Below are 24960 nucleotides of genomic sequence, written 5' to 3'. Positions count from 1 at the left end.
ATTCTTTATGGCAACTTTTCTGTCCAAGCTACAGAATTAACATTGCTTCCCTAAAGGCTAAAGTTGCTTCACTGAGAATTGTGCTAGCCTTCTGGAGGTGACAGGAGGGTACAGATGTGGAATGAATGCAAGAACAACATACTACATCATAAAAAGGGAATTAATTCAAGAGAACGGTGTGAATGATGCTACCTACAGGTGTCACCAGCTGTATTTTCCCATGGGCGTAGATACTTTCACTGCAAGAGACACAGTAACACCCCTCTGTGTTCTTGGTCTTCCTCTTCTCCAGGCAAGAGATGCCTAAAAGATTTCCACTCCCTTATAAACACTAAGTATTTATTCACATTTTTGCACATGCAGAGGGGTAACTGGTAAGAATTTTACACTACCTCTGCTCAGTTATATAAATGAAGTCAGAGAAATATCAAACAATCGTTTTATAACACTAATCTTTTTAAAATGAAATACTAGATTTGTGTTACTTGCTGTAATAATGCAGTGCCTGATAAAAAGTTGTATGCTTAATTGCATTTGTTTTCACCTTCTGTCCATATATTCCTTAATGTGTCTGTAAAACTCCCTAGGGCTATCATAATGCAATGTTTCAAATGTACTCCCCTAAGCCACAATGATCAGAGGTGACCCTTATCCATAGCATTACAAGTGTCAGGTCTCATCTACAGAAAGCAAGTAATTTCTGCTATCCATAGATTTCAAAATTGATGTGTTTGCTTGGCTTTTAGGATAAGTCCCAGAACTGGCAGGATTTTCAGTGCTTCTGTATTGCTATGAGCCATAGCTGCTAAGATCTTAATTCTTAATTTAAATCCTATTGTAGAGAAAAACACTACATATAAAATATTTTTCTGCATTTCATTAGTTCATAAATAGATTGAAGGAATTTAAATCTTTTGTTATTAAAAATCTTATGATAAAAAGATAAAAATTACTATCATAGCCTAAAAGAAGCAATTTATACTTTTTAAGGTAAATGACATGAGCATACTTACTTGCCTTAATCATAGATGTGGATGTTCAGGTCAGAAAAATGTTACATATGTACCATTAGAAGCTGTAAAAGCAATAATGTTTAATTACAATATTATGAACATTTTATTAGTAAAAACCAATGCTGATATTAAAAGCATAAAAACCCACACATCACTTTATAGATACACTGCACAATTACAGGCAATTACATGCTCTAACTGGAGATCGTGTCCTAGTTCTATTTTGCTTTCTGTATTCTCATTTGTTTATGGCTGAAGAAATAGCTGTCTCAAGTATTATGTTTGCTAAGAGGCTCTTAAATTAATGTAAAGTTGCCATACAGATGCTACTTGATAGCCTGGAAATTGCACACAGGTTCTAATTACCATCTCTATTTTGTACTGGAATAGAAAAGCAAACTAATTGCTGCAACACAAGGTGTTTATTGACTAAATAAGCCTTTGCCATGATACAAGTGAAGATAAAACAGCTACAGCTTTATTGTTCACAAAGATTATCAGTGGCAATGACTTCACCAGGTTAATATTAAACCTCATTTTGTCTCTTTATGCTCATTAGAATTGGAGGGGTATTGGTAAGGGTAACAGGGACGGTATCAAATAAAATTTGGACTCGAGATATATTGGAAAGCTTCTCCTTTCATACACTCTCAGCGCCAGCAGCCTTTCTTCAGTGTTGTCTAGGGTACTTTAAATGGTGTTCTTGTAAGAACAGATTTCAAGCCCTTATGAATGTTACATTTCAGCCTTCTACAATTAAAATTACCAAGTAGTTCTAACAGCAGTACTAAGTAAAACAGAGTAAGAAAGACAGAACTGTTAGTACAATCACTACAGAATGGCCAGGGCACTCAGTAACGTTTCACAGATGACATTTAATGCAATAGAGTTCACAATTTAGTTTTTTAGATTACATTAACACTTGAATGCATTTTAGCTGCCTGAAAAAGAGGCAGGCAAGTGAGACACCACAAAGCTGGCAAAGGAGAAAGAGACAGCCAGAAGAAAAAAATAACAGTTTCAAATTACACATTTTTCTTTTGCCAAGAGAACTAAGTATGCCACAACCACAAGGTTATTCTCCCACAACTTCATCCCTCATTTTTCATCATGAACATCTAATGACTTGGTCAATACTTTTCACTTGGGCTCTGATCTTGAACACTTGCATATATATATTTAAATTTACTCACATTGAGGAGCATCATATACTGCAATAGGACAATTCAGCAAATGCGTACATCTTTTAGGATCGCTGGCATTGTTTTGTTGAAGTGAAGCAGGATGTTAAAATATCTTCCTGAAAATTTAACAAAGAACTTTACAGAGACAGGAAGAACAAGTCGACCATTCTGACCGAACATATTCCTTAAAAGTTTAAAAGAATGTTTGAGACACACACTCAAAATGCTAACAGAAATACAGACATAATCTTTGCTCTGCTCTCTCTCTTCATAGTGCAAACAGCAGTTTTCCATGTTCTGAAATAGAGAATTTCTGAAAATTAAAATGATTTCAAACTAATACATTCTTCTTTGTCATACACTGTGCCAAACTGCATTATCAGACTTGTGATGTGTTTCTCTGAATGATTAATGGAACACTTAACATTACAGTATCTCACTGATATACAGTGTCAATAAATCCCAACAGGACTTTGGGTTCTAAAACTAAATAACCTAATGTTCTGTGCATATGATGTCCTGAAATCACAGATCTCAGTATTGCAATACATTTGGAAAAACCCAGACTTGCAACACCTGGTATCATATGGGATATATGATTCTGACATGACATTAAATTCCGTTTCTGTCTATACATAACCTTTATCCATATGGGAACATGTATACACTGAAAATTAGTTATGCACTGGAAAACATACAGCTATTTCACAGCAATGCCTTATGGCTCTGGAGGACTGTAAAATGGCATTTCTATGGATTTGAGGTGTACCAATTTGGGACATAAATTTGATGCCACTAGCACTAACTGGTCTCACCAAACTGTAATGGAGGGCAGATGTGTGTTCTTTTGGAGTGGTTTCAGCTTCCACTTTGGGCAATGGAAATAATGGCTACGTGGACTACAGCAAACAGCATGCAGAATCAGTTTTAAAAGTTGTTGCAAACAACTACCACCAATTTTCTTATCGCAGAAAATCAGCAGGATGCATCTTATGAGTAATATGCTTCAGCAGCAGCAAGTACTTGCAGAAATGTTTCCAATTAACTCAATTTAGGTTGCCATGAAATTGAAAAATAAAATACATCAACATTTTCATAAGAATCAATAAACATTTAAAGATAGTGTCAATTTGCACACATAACCTTTCCACCACTACAGCACTTAACACATTTTGCAACTACTGAATTAAAATTTATATTGCACTGAAATACATGTCTTGTAAAAAGCCAGTTAAAAATTGTTTTTGCCTGTTTATAGCTTAATTTATGATAAAAATATCATCAAAAATTATCAGGAAACCTAATAAAAGTTTAAAATTGATTGTCAAAAATAATGTGTATTTACTTATAAACACATTTTCTTTGTATATGGTATTACAACTTAAAAGAATAGACAATAATAAATAAATTCTTTATTCAATTAAATTGGTGCAATCTTACCGTCACTGTTAAAATCAACTTTGAACAGTTTGAGCCTGTCAGTTTTATTTCCTAGTGATATGTAGAGCCTTCTGTTACATTTTATGACAATTTGAACATACTACAAACAAATCATCCAAAAACTAACAGAAATTAAGAAAACAACAGACAGTCTGGCTAACCAGTAAGATTCCACATTTGACATGGTATATGAGCTCCATTGTCTAACTGTGAATATTACTTAAAAATTAAAAATCTTTTCTGAAAACTGTGGAAGAAAGAGGAAATGTTAGTAGAAATAACAAGAAAATACAAAGAAAACCAGCAAATCGTTGTATCCAAAATGGTAGTCAGTAATTTTCAAAAGGTGTTGCCTCTTCACTTTATGATTGCTTTTTGTATTTCTGAATTTCTATTATTCTAAGTTTCTTGGAGAAATATTGTGCTTCATCTTGGTAAATCTCCAATAAAACAAAAAATACGATCTTTTTTGTTACAGCAAAGGAAAATAATATAGTCTATACAGCTGGTAGTCCTACAAAGCGTGCCAATGTTATATTACACTGATTGGTTCTTCTTAAACAGATCCACTGAGTTTCTGAAACAATGCCAGAACATGGAAAGTTCTGACGTGGGTGCTACTCTTTTTTGTTAACAATGTGGTATTTACAACAACAAACAAACTCCTGACTTAGCTTCGCCTCCATTTGCGTAACCCCCAGAATCTACTCTGTTAGGATCATTCAGTTCTTCAAACAGTCCTGTTTCAATAATTTCTTCCTGCCAGGCTACAGGGACAGCCCCTGTTGCAAACTTTTTGAAGAACTGCTTATCTTTGTCATCAAACTCAACTCCTCGTATTTCAGAGAAGTCAGCAATGTCTGTAACATCTTTGGCATAGACAACTGATGGATCTGGCACAAATGGAGGGTCAATAAGGTTTGCCTCTAGCCTGTGAAAATTTATCGTTTTGAAGAAACTATGTTTTCTTGGGTCATCATCTTCATTTCTGCAATAAAGCAAAAGTGTATTAATCAGTATGATGTTCTGCTCTGGACAGACAGAGGTGTGTCTGTGTTGTGTATGTGACAGTATTGTAAGAAGGTAAAGATATATATCTCATGCAAAACAATTCTTTTCTTCATAATGAAAGAACACTTCATTGCATAATATAAGCAAAGCTGAGAAGAAGAAAATACCCTGAGCCCATTATTCATTACTCTGCCTCTCAGGGTAAATCAGTCCGGGCAAGGTGCCATGCAAGGGTTGCAGTGCTGCTTTTGCCAGTGCACTGAGATACCCATAACCAAAGATACACTTTAACCATAACTGAAGATATCGCAGGATGGGGAGGCAAATCACTGGATTTACTGCCCAACAATGAAAGTTCATATTAAAGCTCTATATTAACTAAGATCAGAATATCTATTAACCCAATGTATCCAGTCTTGAGTTTAATACATCTAGGGACTGACTCTGGGGAACAACAGTCTGAACAGGGAACTGGTGACAAATGACATTTCTGGTTTTATCTTAATTCAAAGCAGCTAGGTATTTACAACATAAAACTCGGTTCTGTTGCTCTAATAAGCACTCCCAGTTTTAGTGAGTCTTCTTATTCAAATGAACTATTATAAATTAACAAATATTTTAAGCATGGTTCACAAATCACAATAATAGCAAAAGTATGTGTACCACTGTCACAAACATAATCATTAATACTATTAAAACCCAATAATAAAATCCAGAAATGACTAAAATAATTGTAAAAACATATTTTAAGTGTATCTTCTGAAAAACAACTGCAGAGCTCAGGGAGAACTTTTGCTGTAAAAGAAACAGTAAACTGTTTCATTGTAGACCCAGGAAGAAACTTGTAGGATATTCTGGTTATAAGATTAGTCTCAGCCTCAAATATGTGTTTGTGAAACGATGATCAATGATCACAGTTTTTGAATGGTGCCTCTAGCATCACGGCATACAAAGTTTGAGTTTTAAATTCTAGTGATAAGAGAAGAGAGGGCCACCATTTTCTACACTTATGCACTCTTTTTTTTTTTTTTATGTATGCAGTGGTCTTGAAAATGGAAGCAAAGGAAAAAAAATTGCCTGGTTTTTGGCCCCAGAAAATGGTAGTTACCAACCAACATGTTGTTTTTTTCTTTTCTCAATTCCTTGCAAAATCATACACTTAGCAAAGTGTAAGACCTCATGTGTTTCTAGACAATGTTTGAGGTGAACAAAATGTAATGCAAACCTCTGGCAAGTCTTTTTATCTTTGCAGATGTGCAGAAGCACCATAAAGAATTAGTACATTTGTGTGACTATAGAAAAATCTCAATTTTTTAAGACCTTATACTATGTATGCAGAACAGCTCCTCTAGCTTGCTAGTCTTGCCAGTTCCTCATTTGCTGTCCTGCTGTGCCTCTACCCTGCCTTGCTGCTACCCAGGCACAGCTGAGATGAAACAACCAGCTGTACTTTTCAGCTCCCTTGGTACAGAACTATCATTTTATGCTTCTGCTGCCTGGTTCTTCTTTACCAGCCACTAACCACTCTACAGCACAATGACAAGGATGCTAAATTACATCCTGAAGAACAATAGATGCTGCCATGTGGGCACCCTGGCCTATGAAAATATGCTGTTTTCAATCCAAAAGAGCCGTATGAACATGCTTATGTATGTATAGATTAAGCCAACAGGAATCATGACTTCTGCATATAGTCTTGCAAAATCATCTCCTAACTTAACTAGCTAGTGATAACCAAGTACTTGAGCAGCCCTTGAGCCTGGTGTGATTTATTTACATTCACTGTTAGCTTGAAATGCATTAGAGTTGCTATTCAAATTAACAAGTGTCCTGGGACACTAGAGAGCTCGTAGTGCTGATACTCCTATTGGGCAGATGCACCCACAAAAGTTTCACTTTATTTTGCTTTTCCTTTCTGTTACATAAGCCAAAGAAGCTGGTGAAGGCTCCAGAATGGACTGTAGCAGTATTTATCCTTCTGATGCATTTCCTGACACCACCAAAGCCATAAAACATTTAAAACCATAAAGCTACAGGAACGCCATCTACTGGAACCAACTGAGGCATCTTCCAACTAGCTGGAGATGAACCCGAGCTCTTCCAATGTGAACTGCACGTTTATGTAACTTAAACAGGAAAAGCAAATTTAACTTATCTGAACTCTGTCATTTTTTTATTCCTCCATTAAAGATACAAAATAATTTTTAAAAAATCACTTTACAGAATTGGGATTTTGGGATTTGAGATGCCAAAAAGCTTGAGTGGAGAAAAAGGTTTATATCATTCCTGAGTTAGCCAGTGACATTGTCTTCAATAAAAATGGAGAATTTTAAAAGGTCAGGTGTGCAAAGTAAAGCAGTCCTTGAGCAGCTTTAACTTATGCAACAGGCACTTATATGGCTAACTCAAGGTCTTCTTGTCCTTAGTAGAATTACAGTGCTAATCTTTACATAAGGATGAGCTGTCCTGAATAGTATCATTCTCTTTAAAAGGTACATGCAGGCTTTTATTCTGTATTGTGCCCAAGCACCGTATACATCATATTGCCTTCCTTCTCTATGTACAGCATTCAAGAGTATCTTAAATAGCAGAAAATTAAAAATAATCTGCACAATTACTTTTCTGTGCATATTTCTCCCACTGCTGAGAAATAACGTAACATTAAGCAGACAGAATGACTGTAAATGATTCCCTTGGCAAAGAGAATGTGGTTACAGTAAGTGAATAGTCTGTTGCTCGTTTTGCTTCAGACTTGCTGAATGAACCAAGTCACTAAGAATCTCTAAATTTCATTTTCTTCTACTCACTTCACAAAATGCTGCAAGACTAAATATCTGCAAAGCATGCTGACTGGTTTAGCATTAAATTCCTTTTCAGGTAATTCTTAAATTCATTGAAAATAATACAGGCCTTGTATCAAACACACTCCATGTGCTTTTGGAAGTTTTTTGTTTTCCTGCAGCCTTGCAGAGTTGTTAGGAAAACTCACCAGGCACAAAGAGCAGCTGTCTTCATTTAGCACTTGAATAATAAGAATTCATATATTAATTATATGTTACCTTTCATTAAAGTTAACTATTTCAGGCAAATATATGACTAACATTTTGCAAAACTGTTCCACATTCTTATGAAATATAGATTTAGAAGACTGTGTATTTTCATTATGTCCCTGTGTCTATTCCACCTTTAGATTGGAAAAGCACCTCATACATACATTTGTATTTATAGGCAATCCAAATAATGGTGTATTGTCAAAACAGGTACTATCAGTTTCCTATATGTTTTGGATTTGGTTTTTGGTTTTTTTTTTACATTTTTACTATATTTCTTTTATTTTGTCTATATTGCAAATGCAGATCCCACATCTGTCTCATTAGAAACGCAGTAAATGATTTTTTTATACACACACACAGATCTCACAGGGATGAGAGACGTTACAAGCTAACTATTACAATGCTTAACCTTCCAATTTTTGTCTTACTGAACAGTTACTTGAAATAGCTAAATCATGGATATGTCCCTCATCAACCCAAAGCCATCCCTGAAGCCCCCCAAACTGTTCTGCTTTGTAAGAAATCATGCCCAATATTATTTTCCTCTCTTTTTTCCCTGGGATGAGTCAGGATGATCAGGAACTCTACTGCATTTTTTTTTAAAGCACTTGAGTCATGCAGAGGGGTTAAGGTCTCCTCAGTAAGAAGCCAATGACGCAGCCTTCTAAGTTAGATATCTGCAGGGAAGAGAATCCACATTGCAGATCTGGATTTTTGCCCACATCATTCCAGTAAGTGATACAGTTTAAGATTCTGCATTCAGTCTGCGTTAGCAGAGATGCAGGTATCTACTTGAATACCCATTACCTTTAGGAAATGAAGGTAGAATAGACTGCTCCCTTCTCCGAGTCTAACCCCACAAAATCCCAAAAGGGAGCTCCTATGACTAGTTTGAGGATAGAGAAAGAATCACAACAAAATTGTTTATTTCCATATTACCTTCACAACTTTCCAACTCTCTCTTCCTAGAAGAGAAAGGGAAAATTCAGTACTTTACAGAAAGTAAAGATCTAAGCTCATTTTGAGTAATATGCAAAATAATAATGATTGCAGCCTTAATCTGGCTTCTACAGACTTGGAGAAGTAATGCATACCTGCTTCCTAAACGACTCTCCTTTTTCTTAGCCAAAAACAGCCGGCAAATATCTTTGGTTTCCTCTGTAAAGTTGGCATGTTCAAATTTCACTTCATCTTCCAGAGTTCTTCTTTTAACCTCATCCTTATCGACCTTTTCTTTGAAATCCTTGAATGGTGTTCGCCCAGCGACCATCTCGTAAATACTACACCCCATTGCAAACCAGTCCACAGGATAGCTGTAATCTTCTTCCTTCAGGATTTCCGGAGCCATGTAACCATTTGTCCCAGCCTATCAAACATACAGACCAGTTTATTGTATAATGTCAGTAATGAAATGCATACAATTAAACAAACTAGTCTACAATTCTTCCAAAACATTAGTAATGCAATTGATATATTTTGTATTATGATCTCTGAGATGTAACTGTTTTAGCATAGGGACTATACCTGTCTTTAAACAGCATATGGGGAAACTGTTTTAAATCTGCTCTTCAAAGGTGAAATGTCTGTGCAGTTTCTACCTTGAAGTTTTTTTTAATTAAATTTATGTTTAAATTGCTTTATTCTTCCATGTTATTTTTTTCCCATTGAAGACAGTGTTGCCAGCTTTTTCTGTAAACACAATTAGCAATCAATTTGAAAAAATGAAAACCAGGACAAAAATCAGACAAACAATCACTGATTCCCACCCTATGCAGTAGCTAGAACTGGCCCATGAGAAAATTCTCATCAAGACAGTAGCTGAGCTGCATGAGGAACTTCTCACCCTCACTCCCTGTTGATTTCTGAAAGGAAATATTACCATCAAGGGCCAAGAAAAACCTTGTAAAACCATTGTAAGAAAGTAAACTTATGAAAATTATAATTAGTAAATTACATGCATTCAGGTGAAAGAACAAGTTCATATTTCCTAACTGAAAAAAGCTCTCTGAATAAAGAGTACTACTTGTATACAGCACTAACAGACCCCTCCTCAAGAGGGGTGGCTGCTCTTTGAGAGAGGAATCTGCCTGCTTCCTTCCTAGGCCAGGCCTGGCACATTCCCCTTGGGGTCAGCCTACACAGTGTTCAAAACAGCTCCTGCTGCCTCTCTCCAGGGAGCTGATTCACCTGGGAGGGAAGAGAGGAGGACAACAAACTCTCTATATGCTTTCTGCTGCACTGTTACATGACTGAGGGTCTGATATTTCCATTGGAATAGCATTCCCACAGCTGACCCAACACTTCCCTCCACATCTGATGCTGTATCTTATTTTACATATTTCCCAGATGCAGTTAACAGTGATAATTATTTCAGAAGTTGCTTGACTCTCTTTTACCTTTTTGAAATACTGGGACTGATGTTCAAATAATATTACAATTTACAATTAAAAAAATATGTTTGTGCAAATCCCACCAAAGTTTATTCAAGATGGTCATTTTCATTGCTACCAGAACACAAGTAATGACAGAGATTCTTTCCAAAGCAAGACAGTCAGAAAAAGGTAACTAAAACTAGAGCTTATTTGGCCAAATTATGTTTTTAAAAAGCACAGCTCAACAGATTAATTTTCCTTCATGTGGTCTGTGTAACTCCTCTAACTTTTGCAACTTCAGGCTCAGTATTTCTGAGTCATACCACTACACATTATGGCATATACTCTACTGTAAACAATGTGTGCGAGGGAATATCAAAGCACCAATTACAGCATAAACTTAATGGACAGAAAATTAAATTCAGTTTGTTTTCCTTCTTCGTGTTTTTGTGTTTGGTTGGGTTTGGAGGGTTTTTCTTTCCCCACTTTTAGGGATATAGAGAAAAACTATCCATTTGGTTGAGGTGAGAACAACATAAATATCAGCCAGGCTGAAAGCAAGATAAAAAAAAAGTGAACCATTCCCCTTCTCGCTAAAGCCACAAAAGTAAGGAAGAGCCATAAGGGCACTGCAGCAGCTGACATAATTCCACAGGTAATTTGCACTGTTTGCATTGAATTTCTCTAAGCAAAAGTTAATACTGAGAGAAACCCTGATAGCATTACATTTTTATGTGCAATTATTGCTCTGTTCAGAAAGAGGGTCAACTGCTCAAATACAGACCACAGAACCGCAATTCATACGGCCTCAGAAGGTCATGAAACCTGAAAGGGAGAGGAGAGGTTGAAAGCAGTAGGGAAAGTCTGGTACAAAAGGGGACACACAGAGCTCACTGCAGGTTAGTGAACACAGACACTAAATAGGCTTCTCAATATTTTTTTTTTTCTTTTTACTTTCCCCTTCTGGGAAGCAATAAACATTTTTACTGAGATGAAGCTGGGGCACTAATGCCTTGAAGAACTGATGAGTCATATCATCATCAAAACGTACCCTGACAGCACAGTATGGTCTTTCTGATAAGATATAACTTAGCTGCAATAGCATCATTATACAGGAACTGGATAAATCTGACTTGGAAAAGTCAGAATTCTCTGGTTGTAATTGTGTCTCAAGGCAGCTCCTTTCAGACTGCCTCTCTTTCCTTCCACTTTTTCATAAGAAATAGTTGCCAGGTAACTTCAGTCTCTCCCATGTGCATTTTCCACATAACCTTCAACAAGTCACCCCATATAGAAGAACTCTGTGCTTTGACATGGTACTCAACACAAGAGAAAACAAGACCATAATCACAGACCAAGACGACTTCATGACTACAGTTTAATAGAAAGTAGAGATGGACCAACATGGTAAGAGAGTGTGATTGGGGCTACTGTAAACAAGAATTAAGAGTCAAAATTCTAAATCGGTAGCACTGAAATCTTCTGGCTTGTTATTGAGCTGATCCAGCTCAATCTGAGAAAAGTCTAGAAACTTATCTCGTTCCTCTGATACGTCAAACCTTTCCAATTCAGAATTTTATGAGAGATGTTTTTCTCATGGAACTTCATCAAAACTTACACCTAATCTTCGAAAAAATCACTACCAATCCTAAAGCTTTCCTATAATCATAATGAAGGAACACGGCTGAGAAGCAGGAATCTAAACCTGATCTCATAACCCCCAAGGCTCAAAACCCACTGACATATTACCATTTCATAGCAGAAACACATTTTGCAAGTACTCTGCACTGATGTTTAGGGGGAAAGAAACACATAAACAAACAGGGGGAAGAAACATACAGATCTCTGCAACCTTTATCAAAATCAGAATTTGAAGAAAGGAAGAAAAGAGCTTAAATTTTAGTCTTTTCCACTATTTATACATATGTGGAGCTTTGCCAAATTTATTTGGGAAGAAAGATGACAAAACCATAAGCATTTTCTGTATTCAGGAACACAAAGTAATTATTCAAACCCCTGGAACTGGAAGAACATACATCTTTCAAATGAAGATTTAATTCTGTTTCTTGGGAAGGAGATAGTATTAGAGGAAAGCTAAAACCTAACATCCCTGCACTAATCATTATACCAAACAAAATGTCAAAAATCAGATCATCTTTCAAAGAAAAAAGATACCGTGGCAACATGAAAGGCAGCCTCGCTGACTCAAAGGTTTATATAAACAGGTAAGGAGAACTTAGTGAAAGGCGTTTTTAAACTATCCAGCTCTCACTAGCAGTAGTGAGATTTGAGTAGCAAAAAAATATTTCATTAGGTAGAAAATGTATCCACTGATTCCTAAAGCAAAAATGAATCAAAGTAATAGGTTACTCCCAGCAGCCCAAAGGAGTAGATTAATATACTGTAAATTATACTCCAATGTAAAAGGGGAAAATACCTAAAAACAGAAAGCAAAGGAATTAAAAGATATCACAAAAAAGATAAACACATTATTTTTGAAAAGGACTCTATTTTTCATGGGCTGGTATTCAAGATTTAATTCAGTCAGAGTTACCTGATCATGCCTCGGAATGGATACCCCTAATTATGGGTTACAGGTGTGTTTAACACAAAAAAAATCACTAGGTTTGTATGATCTGATAGTTGTTTTCACTCAATACAATTTATAAGTAAATTTAGAAGCATATTAACTGAAAAACCCTTTCTTACTGGATATTATTTTACATGGGTAAATTTCACTCTATTAATGGCAACAGGGAAATACAAAAAAACCCCACACTCAGAAATTGAATTCCTTTCTTGTCAGCTTTACACTAGGATGTGCATTAGGTTTTGACTGATGCTAAGAACAAGCACATTATCTTCTTTTTTCCTCTAGGATTCCTGCTAAGACCAGGAACCATTTAACATATGTGTTGATGACTCAAGAGATCTCAGAGACACAAATACACATGGAATTACATCTTCATTTACCTGGAAGTGTCTAATGGGACACCACAAAAGAATATCACAAAGGAGCCAAAGAATATGGTATTATCCAAACATTTTTTACAGAAGGCAGAAATCATATGCCCCACAGAGTCACATAACTCTGTAGTTAAGAGTAATACTAGCTTTTTCTTGTTTGCTTTCCATCTCGTACTGTCTTTTGTGATAATGAGCAGGATGCCTTAACTTGCATGTGCTGTCTGAAATACAAAAATAGTAATTCAATTTCAGTCAATTAAATTTTCATTTACCTGCTTTTGAAAACAGTTAAAGATCTACTTCTCCCTTTATTTCTCTATCTTGAGAACAACCCAAAATACAATTTTTCAATAATCCTCTAAAATGTAATGACCAAATGTTATCCTCATATACATTAGTGAAGAAGTTCCATTAAGTGCTTTGAGTGGGTTTGACAGGGCATAGTAGAAATGACTCATCTGAAAGTACACAAATGTTTCTTTTGTGAGATGAGATCCTGCATAAATTTTTAAAAGGTCACATAACTATAATCTTTCAATAATACAAGATGTGATCCTGAGAAGCACTAAGTGCACTTAGTACCCAGTACAGTCAACGGGTACTTGGCACACCACAGCTCTGGGCAGACTGAGGCCCATAGCGTAATTATGCTCAGACATCCTATTCAGATTGCTGTCCTGAGAAGGGAAAGTCCCTTAAACACCAGCATTATCCCAGCTTCTAGCAGAGGCAGGGGAGAAAGAAACAGAACTCTCTGAAGCACTTTCATCAGAACAGAAACAGGCAAATGAGGAGAAATGGCATTTAGATCTGTCTCTACCTTTTCCCACAGATCTCTGCAAAACAAACTCAATAGATACTAAAAACCAAACAGTAAAGCAAATCAGAATGTCTATCTTTTGTTTGCCATGGCACAAGAACTGTTGAACACGGGAAAAAAAACAAGCTCAGTTTAGCTCTATCAGCTGTTTCCTGGGGCTTGGTCCTTCCTTCCTCCAAGGGGTGCCACTGACTGCTTTGTTCTGTTGTCCAGCTGTTCCTCCCCTCCTTCAGCAATGGCCTTAACAGACCCTGCAGGAATGCAGGAACAGACCACAGAGAACTCTTCTCTGCACACAAGCTAATAGGCCCTAGATGTAGAGAAGAACTGATCTTCCTCTGTCACTCACTTTAGAATCTTAATTTTTTCTCCCAAGAGCCACCGTGAAGAGGAACAGAGCGTAATTTAAATGAATCACACATAACTGCAGCTCCTCCACACGTTCTCACCACGTGTTCATACAGCAACAAGAAGCCAGTTGATCAAATGAATAGGCAACTATCTTAAAAGAAAATAAAATCAAATCCAACTAGGAGAAAAGGCACTCTTGTAAAGTCTCACAGAACAAAGATTTTGGCATCTTGTTAATGCTTAGGAAAGGGAAGGACCTTATGATGGGACAGCCCATCATAAACTGATGGGCTACTGAATCAGAGAAACACAAGAAGGCCTGTTCAGAGTACTAGAAAAGATAATGAGAAAGACTATAAGTCAGGAGCTATTGAATCCCACATGCTTACATAAAATTCAAGACAAAAGTTTTTTTCACACGGGGACATAATTCTAAGAGGAAAGCCTGTCTGCCTTAAAAACCCTGCATAGATAAAAGCACAAAAGGGACAAAACAAATTTCTGCTATATTAGGAAAGAAAAAAAAAACAACTAAGGAAACAAGATTGCCTCTGGGTTCAAACTGGAGTAGTAATAAAATCTACCATCTGTTTTTACTCTTTTAAGCTTGGACATATGTAGTCTGAAATCAAGAAAGATGCACAAATGAAAGAGAAAGCCACTTCTGTGACAGTAAGGGCAGGCTGCGTCTGTGCTCACAACTGGGAAGATAAACAGACACAGTTACAGCATGGTTTTCAGTTTAGATTCACACTGTATGAAAAGTAAAGGGATAAACGGCTTGAGGAAGGACAAACCAGTAACTGGGCACCAATTTTAACTTTGGACTCTAGAGTACCTCCTTGTTTTCTTCCTCGGATCCCCATCAGAGATAGAACCTGCTAACATCCTCACCTTGGTGAAGTATCATCAGAAGAAATATGCATTCAGAGTCAGTGAAGTAAACAGACATTGTAGGGAGAGAGCATATAGGACAAGCAGAACACTTGGCACAGACTCATAACCACACAATTAGAATTCAAGAACTGTCAGGTTCTCTAATCTTCCTGTAACATAATTTTCCTTTTAATTTCACTTCAAATTTCTCCTGACCATCTCCCATCTATAATGCGGGAATAATTATATTTCATTTCAGAGATGTTTATGGGTTATTTAATGACCACAGAATATGCCATAAACAGTATTAATAGGGCAGAAAATTATCCATCTACTTAGCTCTGTATATATTTTATGAAGCTCTTTATATTGAATGCAAATGTAGTATCATAGCACCGCATGTAGGTGGCTTTCTCTAAAACAGGACAAAGAGAAATTCTGGATTCAGTGCCAGTGTGACCAACAGAACAAAACTGCAAGGTGCCCCCTTACGGGTCTTGGCCCTCCAGTGTAGGTACAGCCCCTGTAGGTCAAGCAGTGCAAATGACAGTGAGGCCTGGCTGTCATGGAAATCCATGGGATTTCATCCACCTTATCTTTTAGGATTATGACTAACATTGAAGGTACAATTCTTCAAAATTGTAAATCCAGGAAGATGGATAATGGCTGCATCAGACTAAAGGCCCATATGGCCAGTACCTATCTTACTGGATTTATAACATCAGTGTATATGCAAGGTTTTTATAGTCTGTGAATTAGCAAAAAAAATGGATTCCAAGAGAAGACAATAAGAACCTTGCATGCACATCGATACTTCTCTCCAGACTCAGACTGTTTGCAGTTCAAGGGTTTCCAGAGACAGAAATGGTTTTGCTCAATAAAGTTGTCTTCCCTCAACTGTCCACTCTCCCCCTGAATCCACATAAATTCTTTCTTGCAAAAGAGTCCTGCAGCTTAACTACCCCTTGTGTTAAGAACCACCTCTATGTATTTTGAACCTGCTGTCTTTCACTATCAGGTTATAAACTTGAACAATGCACAAAACCAAGCCCACACAGTTTTCCCTTGCTTGTGTAATTTCAGAGTTCTATTTTGTCTTCATAAAAAAGTCATTGCTCATTACAGTAAATGGAATATCACATGCGGTCCAAGAAGAACAGATGCACCACATTCCTCATCATCCCATAGCTTACAGTTCCTGCAATACTGCTTCTGGTCAAAGCTGTCAAATCAACAGTTATCAGCTAAATATTGCATTTCTTACCCAACAAAATAAAAACCTCTTTGACAATGTTGAACCAACAAGTGGCCCACTAGATAATTTACCAAAGAGATCATTTCACAATGTATATAATTTTTTATAATAAATAATGAGCCTAAAGAGACAAAGGGACTAAAGAGTCGTATTTACATAGCGTTCAAAGTTCAAAGAGTTTAATTAAGTTTTCTAGCAGCTCTAAGAACCTGATAAGGAATCTTACCTCTTGCTTTCTTATGAACATGATATAGCATTTGTTAACTGTCAGATTAATGGCTCCAATGTCTTTTCCTAGACAGAAAAACAGGTCTCATGGGTGGCACGCCGTGTGCAAGAAAAGCATTTCATGAGACACGCTGCAGTCTCAGAATTTTAGATGACTGCCCTTTCTGCTACCCTTTCTGCCACCTCCAAAAGTGCAGGAGGCAGAATGGTCCTACAAGATAATTTTTGCTCCCCTCGTGATCATGGCATTCATAGCAGATAAAGTTGCATTCTGTAAATTATATTTTCAGAGATTAAAAAACCCTGAAATACTTATCATGATGACATACTTTATAACAACTGTGATTATCAACACTTTTAAGAACAAGGTTCTGCTGGTAAAATATAGTCAGTGTTACATGTCATACTTAAAGATACATAAGCAGAATGGTGGTTTTGAAGCTGTAAAAAAGCAGTCACTAATCCTGAACAAGTGAAGGGCTGTAATTTTTCAAAATGCAAAGGAAGAATAAACTTTTATAGACTCTTATCCAATAAGAACGGCATGTGACAGTGGCTAAAGGTCAACTGTAGAATAGCTTGACGAGTTATTTTTTATTTTACAAGTCTAAACCCTCCTCCCACTTCTCTACTGCCTTGAAATTACACTGCAAGTTTCAGGAACATCTAAATAGATTTCCTTCTGTTTTCCTAAGAAATAGAATCTTACAATAAACAAACATACAGGAGGGCAAAAGGACATTCTGAGTAAGATTTTAACCAAAACATGTTTTTCCTATAAAAATATTATTACGTCCTTGAAATATATAAAACATACCACAGGAAAACTGTGAAGAAGCTTGAAACCTCTGAAGATATGAATGCACTTTTATAAATACTACAAAAATGTTTGTTTTATTTTTCACTGTTATTATGTCAATATTTAAGCTCTTTGGCTCACATGCATCTGCACAAAAGTACTTTACAATTTACATGCAACAGTTGCTTTGCAGAAAAGCCATACCCAGAAAGGGCAAAAAGTTCTTCCTGAAATAAACAGCAAATACACACTGACTTCTGGAAAAATGGACCTAAGTCCTCTATGTTTTGATATGGGGAGGATATGAGGGTAGTAGTAAACAGAACATGCTCACTTTTCTCACAACCATTCTCAGGAAACTGAGTAGTATTACTCTTCAGGATATGGGAAGGAGCGTTTGACTCATACAAAAAGTGAATTTTGAGTTGTATGTGAAAAAGTGACAGAGATTTCAAGAAAAAGGATGCCAGGTTACACTGTTCGAGTGGATAAACTTTGAATGCACACTCCTCATTTCTGTCACACGCACAAAGAACTAGTTCCAGAATCAACCAAGCGAGTATGTAACTATACAAAACATTTTGCTTGCACAAAGACCATCTTTGCAGGCTCTTAGTTTCTCCTTGTTGCCCATTTCAACTGTATAAGCCCAAGAGAATGTCAACATTTAAAAAGGCACAATTTTAAAATACTATCTAGTTTATGCATGGTATGATCAACACATCAGAACAGATCCTACAGGCATTTTATATGAAAAGTCATGATATTTGCTAAAGTCCTGAATAATTATCACTGGCAAAGAGTTTATTTCTGTTTCCAGCGATGTCAGTAAGAACTCTGCCTAACGGTGCATATATACATTTCTAAGTAGATTGCACAGGTACATGTATATACCATAAGAAAATCCCATCTCATCCATGTTTGTTTCATGAAGAAAAAATACACTGTAAGCAGCTTTCAATTGCCTCCTACTGTTATTGCTCAGACTTACAGGAAGGTTTTCTATGATTTCTCCATTTTAAAGCCGGCTAGCACTTCACAAAGACCAATCAGCACACCACTCCATAATTATTACTGTACCAATTACAACTGCCTATGTATGTTCAAAATAACATTCACATAGAAAAGCAGATGTTTCCACTTGCTGCTTTAGCAGCAAGAAAGAAAACTAAGGCTGGGTATCCAACTCTTTCTAGACCTTTGCAAGAAGCATTGTTTTTGTAAGTAGGGTATTTTTATTTATAATTACAAACAATTGATATAAAGCACACATATTTCAAAAGGAGTGTATGTAACGATAAACGGTACCAAGGCTACTTGTTCAATTACATAAGTATTAAATCATGAGTTGCACAGTGCTTTTTCTGCAGTATAAACACATATTATAAGAAGACCACACTGAAGTCACCCCTCTAAAATTCATAAAACCTTTCCCTCACGAAGAAAATAATCTTGGGCTGGTAAACAGCTCATAAACATTAAAGTTTCATAGAAATCTTTACTGAAAACTTGGAAAATGTCTAAAACTGGAACTCGTTAACTAGCTTATCACTTGTGCCATGTGATAACCTAATCCCTAACAAGATTTACAAAAGGGATTTATGGATCCTCCAGCTGATCTATGGGTGATGTGCATTTATTCATACATGGGGGGCTAGGATTTTTTTTGATGCTTTGAAAGCAGAAGAAATTTATTTTCAGTGACTCATTAGAGGTGTGCAAAACCTGCAGAATGCATCAAAATACTCTATTTTTTGCAATATCATTAAATAAATACACACAAATCCATATAGGATTCCTTGTATAAGGAATGATCAAAGTCATCACATGATGTTTCTACTTATAATATGCAGCAAAAAATAAAGACATAGAAAAAAAGGTGGAAAACCCGCTGTTTTGTTTCCAGCGTATTAAGAGATATTTTCATACCAGCATAGTTACAGTTAAACACAGGCAGATGAATATATTTTTAAGTAGGCACTTAAAAAAATGGCTCCTCCTGATAAATAGAAAGTAGGGAAGAATTTTCTATGTTATTTTGCTTACTCACAAGGAAAATCCACTTAACACCTGAAGAACTTGAGAGATCATGAAAAGATTAGTACTCAAGAAGAAAAAACTAAATCGCTGAGAGGTATTTTTAGACAGTTGTTGAAAAATCTTTAATTATTTTACTTCATCTTTAATATTCATTTAGTTCACACCTGAAGAAAACAATTTGGAGGAAAGTGCTCTGTTTTCAAAAAGGCATTCTGCTTCTTTATTTCAGAGCATGCGACTGAAACAGGATGTCCATACTTAGCATGACCACAATCGCATAATGTGAATAGCTTTACTGAATGCAAGGGTAGCTTGCATTGTAGAAATCTGTTCAATGAAAGTAAAATGTTACAATACAACTGAGAAAAGCACATTACTTTTCCCCCCCTCTGAAACAGTACTTCATCAAAACAAGAAATTCAACAGTTGCTGCTACTGGTTTCTAAGATGAAAAACATGAAATAAAACGAAAAAAAACAAACAATTGAACAACGGAAGCTGGGAAGCTTGCATTAGACAGCAGAAAAAAAAGCCAAATTTTTAAATACATCACCTTACAGAAAGATCACAGTAGATGCAATTTTAAAAATCCTTTCCACTTTACATTTAACAAATAAACTATCTTAATTCTTCATAATATGTGCAAGACTGGCTAAGCAAAACTTATCTTAACAGGTCAAATAAATGACTGTACAAGACAGTTAAACCATGGTTTCATCTAGTACTATGGATATTAGTTAATTACTTTCAGGCAATAGAATGAGTTATGAACACAATTAAAGCAAAGTTAGGCCTTACTCTTGCAGTGCAATAGAAAAGTATTTTAAGCATGATATGGAAGATCCAAGTCATAAAAGAGCGTTACAAGGCTTTAAATTCAGAACTCCTGGAGTTCTGAAGTTCATTGTATTACAACATCCATAAAACCAGAAGGATTCTTTGTATATGGTTAAATAAGCTGAAATGAAAAGATTCTATGTTATAATCAGTAATATTTTCCCTATAGTTAGTGACTGAAAATTTTAAGTTCAGGGACCATCATCCAAAATCCAGAAACAAGCACTTCACTCAGATATACAGTACAGTACAAATTTGGCCTAGAAGAACAGATTTTCTGCTTTAGCTTATAAAATTGCCCTTATGTGTCCACAAAATGGTGCAACTGATTAAATTTAATTTAATGGATCTGTCTTTCAGCCATGTATCTTTTTGGTTAAAAAACCCAAGCGTATACAACTACCTTCTCTCAAGACTGTATAAAAGTGATAACAATTTGGTAGTCATACTCAAAAAGCATGCTATGATATAAACTTTCTGCCAATTTTAAGTCACAATATAACTGTGATTAGTAAATAAAAATTAACTGTACCAATTTTATTTATTACAGGGATACATGGTGAAGCTCAATGCAATGAATTTTGTAAAGGTGTTTTTAGGTCTTCCTGTGTAAGATATTACTATAAAATAGTAGTAACATCTAACACTATATAAATGTTTGTAGTAGTTGGTTTCAAATGACTCAAATAAGGTCAACTTTACAGAAATGCAAAATAATACTGGGAATTATTATTCATTTATAGCCCTCATAGTTATAATATGAGAAAAAAAATATTTGTACTTTTCTTCCTTCTATTTCAATTTCTTGCACAAAGAGAACTGCCTTTAGCAGAAATCCCTTTTAACACACTACAATCATGTAGTGTATTATCCAATGCAGTTTTTTCTCTAATAAAAGGACCCATATAAGAGTGAATAGCACTCCTAGAACCAGTGAACAACAAGAGAAGAAAAATCATTATACAACTTCATGACTGTCACAGAAAATGAGGAGGAACAACAACTTTGTCTACTACTGCTTTGAGATTCTACCCTACTACCAATAGAAGTGGTTAGACATTTCTAAATACACTTTCATTTTATTTTATTTTTTTGTTTGTTTCTTTTGCCAATCCCTACAGAGTTGCAAGTAGAAAAACTGCCCTTGGACAAAACAATTTTTATTTCTTTTTATATCATAGCAATTGCATACATCTGTAACTTGCAAAGCTTTGGGTTCACAGATCAAAATTCCATCTTCACAAACAAAACATTCCCATTTCACACAAGGTCTATTTAAAAGCCTACCTTAGCTTTCACAGAAACTGTATTTTCACATCTAAAACAATGCAGTCTCATTAAAAAATTACTTCCTATCTAAACTACGTAAGTTTCCAGAATTTCTTTCACTGAGAACTAAAACTTCTCATAATACTAACTTTTTACATGGCCAGGAAAAAAAAATATCCATCAAACTACAAATCACTGTATTAAGAAATAGCATCAAAAGATGTGTGTACTTCAATGATCCAAAAGGCTACCAGCAGGTCATCTCTCTTCTACTGGATTTCTAAAGAGGAACTTGAAAGACTTGGAGTTTAACATAAAGCAGTCAGACCAGTTCACAACATTGCTTTCATTTCTTCATATTCTCATATACATATTTCTGACACATTCCCTCATTATATACATCTTTAAGCTCCAGACTCCTCGGGATAAATACGCTTTTTTCATAGTTAAGCTACCTGAACACACCTTTCTTGTGGAAAACTCATGACATTATTACAAATCTAGGTTAGTTTGGGATGACTCCAGGCTGCATATCTGATTCAAACAACAGAAACCAGCTAATCATCCATCTCTTTCTTCCTACACACATCTGCAAACTGTGATCAAGTCTACCGACTTTTTTAGGAATTAATTACTGAGGGAAAGATGGCAGTGGTTTATTGTGCAGCACCATGAACACTTGCAATAAAATCAGCAGCATTACTTCAGAGTAATCTACAAGAAACTATTCTTCTAAAAGCAAAAATGGAATACAGGAGAAGTCATATTTTTGACTGCTACTCATTAAACAACCAAGTAATTAAATCCCTGACTACACACTATTGCTCCAGGAACCTGTGTTAGCCTCTCTAAAATGATCGGTTCAGGAGTTTATCTAAGAGAAACAAGTAAACATGATTCTACCATTTCTGAGTAAGAGAAGTTATTTTACTACACAGCAGCATCTAGAGAGTTAATCAACCAAATCTTCTTACCACCTGTCTCTTAGATTGAAATGACCACCTAAGGTCTTTAGTAAAGAACAAATCCTGGGGAATTAAGTCTTGGACCTGGATGCATTAGAAACAGAACAGCTTCCTTTCCCACCACCCATGTTCAATGAATTTATACTCACCCTCTGAGTGATGCTTTTTCCCTCTTTGACTTGCACTGCCAATCCAAGATCAGACAGTCTGCAATTGCCGTTATCATCCAGGAGGACATTTTCTGGTTTCATGTCCCGGTACACAATCTTGATAGAATGGAGATGCAGAATCCCGCAAGTGATCTGAGCTGAGTAATAGATGACCCTCTTCATTTCCAAACCCCTTTCTCCTACATTGTAGATGTGGTACTTCAAATCCCCTCCATTCATGAGGCTCATAACAAGACATAGATGGCTTTTGCTCTCATAGGCATAAGCTAGTGTGACTATGAAAGGGCTGTTGACCTTCTCCAGGATCTCTTTCTCCAGTAATGCCATCTTCTCTCCACCTTTCTTTTTCAACCTCTTCTTATCCAGTTTCTTGCAGGCATACATCTTGCCAGTATTTTTCACCTGGATGGCACAAACCTAGACAAGCAAGATGCAGGCAGAAAGGTAATGAAGGAATTTTATACATACAGACTATAGAGCATCAAGACAGGAACTGGGGAATCACAGATACCTATTAGTAGCTGCTGAAGCTAACTTCTATGGTGGAGTATATTAGCACAGAAAATCAGCATAAAATCAAGTGTACAATCTGCTTTGTTCGGACCACTGTATGGTGCACCTCACGCAAAGTTCTTGAGGATACCATTAAGAGACTTGTATTAGCAAATAAAAGGAACAATTCTCTGTCCATAAGGATATGTGGCATATACAGCTTGCACCTGTATAGCTAGTCTTCCATCTGGACAAAAGTAGCTTCATTCATACTGCGTTTGGGAACAGATCCTAATCTGTGCTATTCCCTAAACCACATCTAGAATTATCTGGGAGTGCGTGCTAGCACAGGCTAAGAAGGTGCTAAGGAGAATACTAATGATTAAATATATGAACAGTCACACAAGCTTTTGTAAAGAAACTTGCTTTTTTACTAGCATCGACAGAACATAAAAGTTCTAGAGTAGCTCTTCACTAACAGGTATCTGGACCCCGTATCGCAGATAAACTCAGGCTAAGTTTTATGAAATGGACAATCTGAAGGAGCAAGTTTTGCAAAACTTTAGATAACTACTTAACCCATTGCAAGTTCCTCTTTGTAAACCCAACTGCTGGTCTTGAAAGGGAAGGAATGACCCACATCTGTAAAAGTATAGCTCTTACCTCTCCAAAGCCACCTTTGCCCAGCACTCGGAACTCATAGAAGTATTTTTCAGTTACTGGCTGCTTCTCAAAAACTTTCCATTGGAGGAATTTGTCATAGAAGGGGCTGGTCTGGAAGTCCTGGAACGGCTTGCCTTTAAGGAAGAGCTTGGTTTCCTCCTTGGCCATCTGCACAACATTCTCATAGTCATTTGCAGTAGCTGCCTGGCATTTGCTGGCCAAGTCAGAGCTCATGAAAGCCAGATAGTTTTTGGAGCCTGTCTTAAGAAAATTGGTGATCATATTCTCCATGGTACTGCTCTTGACATTGTCCTCTGCCAACTCCCAGTTTGACACCTCATCCAGGAAGTCCTTAGCTACCAAATATTCTGGCACTGTCTCTAAGAAGTCTCTGAAGAATCTCTTGCCAATGGGCTGCTGCTCACAGATGTTGTCATAATCAGCAACAATGGACTGTCTAACATCTCTGCACTGATCAACCTTGGGCAGCGAGAGGCTCCTACGTCTCTTTTGCATCTCCTTTGTGTCTCCATCTCCACTCTTCCTTGCCTGCAGATAGGCTGTGTTGGCAATCAGGTTGTCAAGCCCCCCCATGTCACACATCTTGACAAGCTCTTGGGGTGGCAGAGCCTGGTTGAAATAAAATGAGAAACTAGCCCAAGCGCTGTGCTACAGCTGCCCTGCACTTCCTCCTTGCTGGTGGTGCGTGCAGGCTTCTAAACAACACCACAGACTAACTGCTTTTGCATTAAATACCTCTGAAGGATTTTGACTAAGTACTTTTAGGTGCATGCACCATTTGTGGAAAGTGACTGGTAAGAGGTTTCTCTGTAAGGAGCTTTGAGTTTGCTATGTATAGCTGAGGGATGACATCCTAGGCAAGCCTTTTCATTGGCAGCATCAAATGCATGCTGTTCAGCTGGTGTTTTTTCGAATGGGCCCCGATAACCTTTATATGTATGAAGATATCCTCTATATGCACTGTCCCTGGCTGCTGAGAATATGCAGATTCATGTTTGCAATATGTGCACACTCCAAACTTAGTGGCACACCAATGTACTAAGAATTATTTAAGTTTGGATCTGATTTCATAAAAAGCTTTTATCACATATCTGCCATGTCTGAAACAGAAGTTGACACAGATGAAGACAGAGT

At 36.6% G+C, this 24960-nt stretch overlaps 1 protein-coding gene across 1 annotated transcript; it reads right to left on the bottom strand.

Annotated features, from left to right (window-relative positions):
- Window positions 1-1868: 1868 nt before the first annotated feature.
- GRK7 (G protein-coupled receptor kinase 7) lies at window positions 1869-24848 on the bottom strand. The gene is made up of 4 exons (XM_057417120.1): window positions 23806-24848; window positions 22630-23067; window positions 8796-9067; window positions 1869-4625 (listed from the first exon to the last, which is right to left on the bottom strand). Exons 1-4 carry the CDS (start codon window positions 24406-24408, stop codon window positions 4283-4285), a joined length of 1656 nt encoding a protein of 551 aa, XP_057273103.1. The 5' UTR covers window positions 24409-24848; the 3' UTR covers window positions 1869-4282.
- Between the last annotated feature and the right edge of the window lie 112 nt (window positions 24849-24960).

Source organism: Pezoporus wallicus, unplaced genomic scaffold (assembly GCF_028554395.1).
Source record: "Pezoporus wallicus isolate ANWC-B61680 ecotype Strahan unplaced genomic scaffold, APGP_CSIRO_Pwel_v1 contig_360, whole genome shotgun sequence".
NCBI classification, from domain to species: Eukaryota; Metazoa; Chordata; class Aves; order Psittaciformes; family Psittacidae; genus Pezoporus; species Pezoporus wallicus.
The sequence above is the reverse complement of the archived record's forward strand: the minus strand, read 5'-3'. Positions and strand labels throughout refer to the sequence as shown.

Bases quoted from the DNA above. Each gene is read 5' to 3' on its own strand.
- GRK7 (XM_057417120.1), bottom strand. From the start codon at position 24,408: ATGTGTGACATGGGGGGGCTTGACAACCTGATTGCCAACACAGCCTAT. The intron at 23,068-23,805 runs GTAAGAGCTATA...TTGCTTGTCTAG, and splicing joins GCAAAGGTGGCTTTGGAGAG to GTTTGTGCCATCCAGGTGAA. The intron at 4,626-8,795 runs GTATGCATTACT...GCTTTATTGCAG, and splicing joins GAGAGTCGTTTAGGAAGCAG to AAATGAAGATGATGACCCAA.